Here is a 1,971-nt window from a genome sequence, read left to right as displayed (position 1 = left end):
GGGCGCGCAGGCCACGCCCCCGCCCATGCGGAGGGGTCGGGCTGTGGCTGAGGGAGGCTCGCGGGCTCGGCCACTCACCGGAAGGCCACCCGCCCGTGGCCGTGCCTCCGGTTGCCGTGGAAGGAGCCTCGGTACTCCTGTCCAGCCCGGTCCACCAGGCAGCCCTGTCCTGCAGGCCCCAGAGCTGTGTCGGCCAGCCTGCCCCGACCACCATGGGGTGCAGCCGGGCGCGGGGGGCAGACGGGCCTGCGGGGCGGGGCTGGGGCTGGCCGGCAGCGGCAGGGGGCTGAGCCACGGGCCGCGGGCCTCTGGACGAAGGTCCTGTCCCGTCCCCCCAGGAGTGTGGCGCGGGAGGCCGGGCCAAGACCCCTGGGCCAGGCTTCTCGTGGAGCCCAGAAGCCCCGGTGAGGCCGGGACCACGCCCCAGCTAGGCCGCAGCCACGAGTGACCCCTCCCGACCGCGCCCCGCGGGGTCCCAGGCCCCTGGGCAGCCCCGCGGCCAGCACACCTTCCCGGACGCCGCAGGAGAGCGAGCCCTCGTAGCGGCCCCCGGCTCCGTATGTCATGATGCCGTGTCCCTCCGGCTCTCCCAGCACGAAGTGGCCAGAGTAGGTGTCCCCTGGGGGGAGCGCGGGTGAGGCCAGCCCGGGGCCACGACCACCCCTGCCCGGCTGTGGCTCTGCCCTAGGGTGGGGCGGGTGAGCCCTGCAGAGGCCGCTCCTGGGGCTGCGCTGCCCTCCCCCCTCCCCAGCGAGGCCACTGCGCAAGACTGTCCACTCCGCCGGGCGGCCGCGAACCTGAGGAGGCCCAGTGCCGTCGGCCCTCGCCCGTGATCTCGCCGCGCAGAAACTCGCCTTCGTAATAGCTCCCGTCTCTGAGCAGCAGCTTCCCGCGGCCTGGGGGGGGGCGGGGCAGGGTTGGGGCGGCCCTTGGGGCGGGGCGGGGCTGCCGGAGGGACACAGCCCACGCAGGGCCCCGCCCGCACTGCGGGAGGGGACATCGTGTCCCCAGCACAGGAGGAGCGGGGCGCCGGCAGGGACATGGCGGGGCTCGTGGAGGAAACGCCAGGGCGGTGGGCAGCGGCCGGCTGCGGCCAGCAGGCTGAGCGGCCACGGGTGCGGGCTGTGGGCGGGGCCGCTCGCCCCCACGGCGAGATGCTGTCCCCGGCGGTCTCGCCGGACGCCCCTCTTTCCTCGTCTAGAGAAAGTCGGGACACCAGCAGCAAGCCTCAGGGCTGGACGCCCCGGCTCTGAGCTGCCCCTGGCCTGGCCGGCGCCGGTCCCATCGGCCTGCCCAGCCGTCCCCCTGCACCGGCGTCCCTCTGGCATTGGGACACCTGCCAGGCCTGCCGGCCTGGAGCCGGCGGGGACAGGAGCGGCCCCTGGCCTGGGGGTGGGGGCGGGTCGAGGCCACATGAGCGGGGCTCTGGCAGGGGGCGGCTGCGCGGCGCAGGTCAGGGCCCGCAGCTGGGGGGTGCCGCGCGCGGCCCCGGCGTGCTGCCCGGCTGCCCAGCTCTGGACGCGGTGCCTCTCACCGTGCTTCTTCCCTCCCCGCCACTCCCCTTCGTAGCGGAAGAAGGCGTTGCGGTAGGTGTAGACGCCGTGGCCTGGTGAAGACACGTGAGGACACGGTGAGCGCGGCAGGGGCCCCGGGTCCACCAGCCTGGGCAGCGACCCGAGCGGACAGGTGCCTGCACCGGGCGCTGGGCACCAGCCTAGGGCCAGGCGGGCCCAGGGCAACGCGCCGCTGGGCAGGGCGAGGGCCCAGTGGGCGCAGGTCCTTGGGGCGGGGGAGGGCCTGTGGCCTGTGAGCTGCACCCCACTAGCCGGAGGAAGGCACTAGGCGACAGCGGCCCACCCTGTCCTGCCCTTCGGGGGCCTCTCTGCCGCCAGCTCGGGTTCACAGCACCCCAGCCCCTCCCCACACGTCCCCCTTGAAGCACAACGTGGGGGCAGGTGGAGGCGGGCGCGC

The 1,971-nt window shown here is 75.6% G+C and overlaps 1 protein-coding gene across 1 annotated transcript in view; it reads right to left on the bottom strand.

The window, feature by feature from the left end:
• MORN1 (MORN repeat containing 1) overlaps positions 1–1,676 on the bottom strand; it is a gene marked incomplete at its 5' end in the record, with an annotated part of 10,136 nt that extends 8,460 nt beyond the window's left edge. The window contains 4 exons of the mRNA XM_012734530.1: positions 79–169; positions 509–619; positions 798–896; positions 1,535–1,676. Of these exons, the coding sequence (XP_012589984.1) occupies positions 79–169; positions 509–619; positions 798–896; positions 1,535–1,676 (443 nt within the window). The remainder of the gene's footprint in view (positions 1–78; positions 170–508; positions 620–797; positions 897–1,534) is intronic.
• Positions 1,677–1,971: the final 295 nt, after the last annotated feature.

This window comes from Condylura cristata, unplaced genomic scaffold (genome assembly GCF_000260355.1).
Source record: "Condylura cristata isolate star-nosed mole 26May11 unplaced genomic scaffold, ConCri1.0 scaffold00058, whole genome shotgun sequence".
NCBI classification, from domain to species: Eukaryota; Metazoa; Chordata; class Mammalia; order Eulipotyphla; family Talpidae; genus Condylura; species Condylura cristata.
Note: the sequence above shows the minus strand (reverse complement) of the source record. Positions and strands in the feature narration are given on the sequence as shown.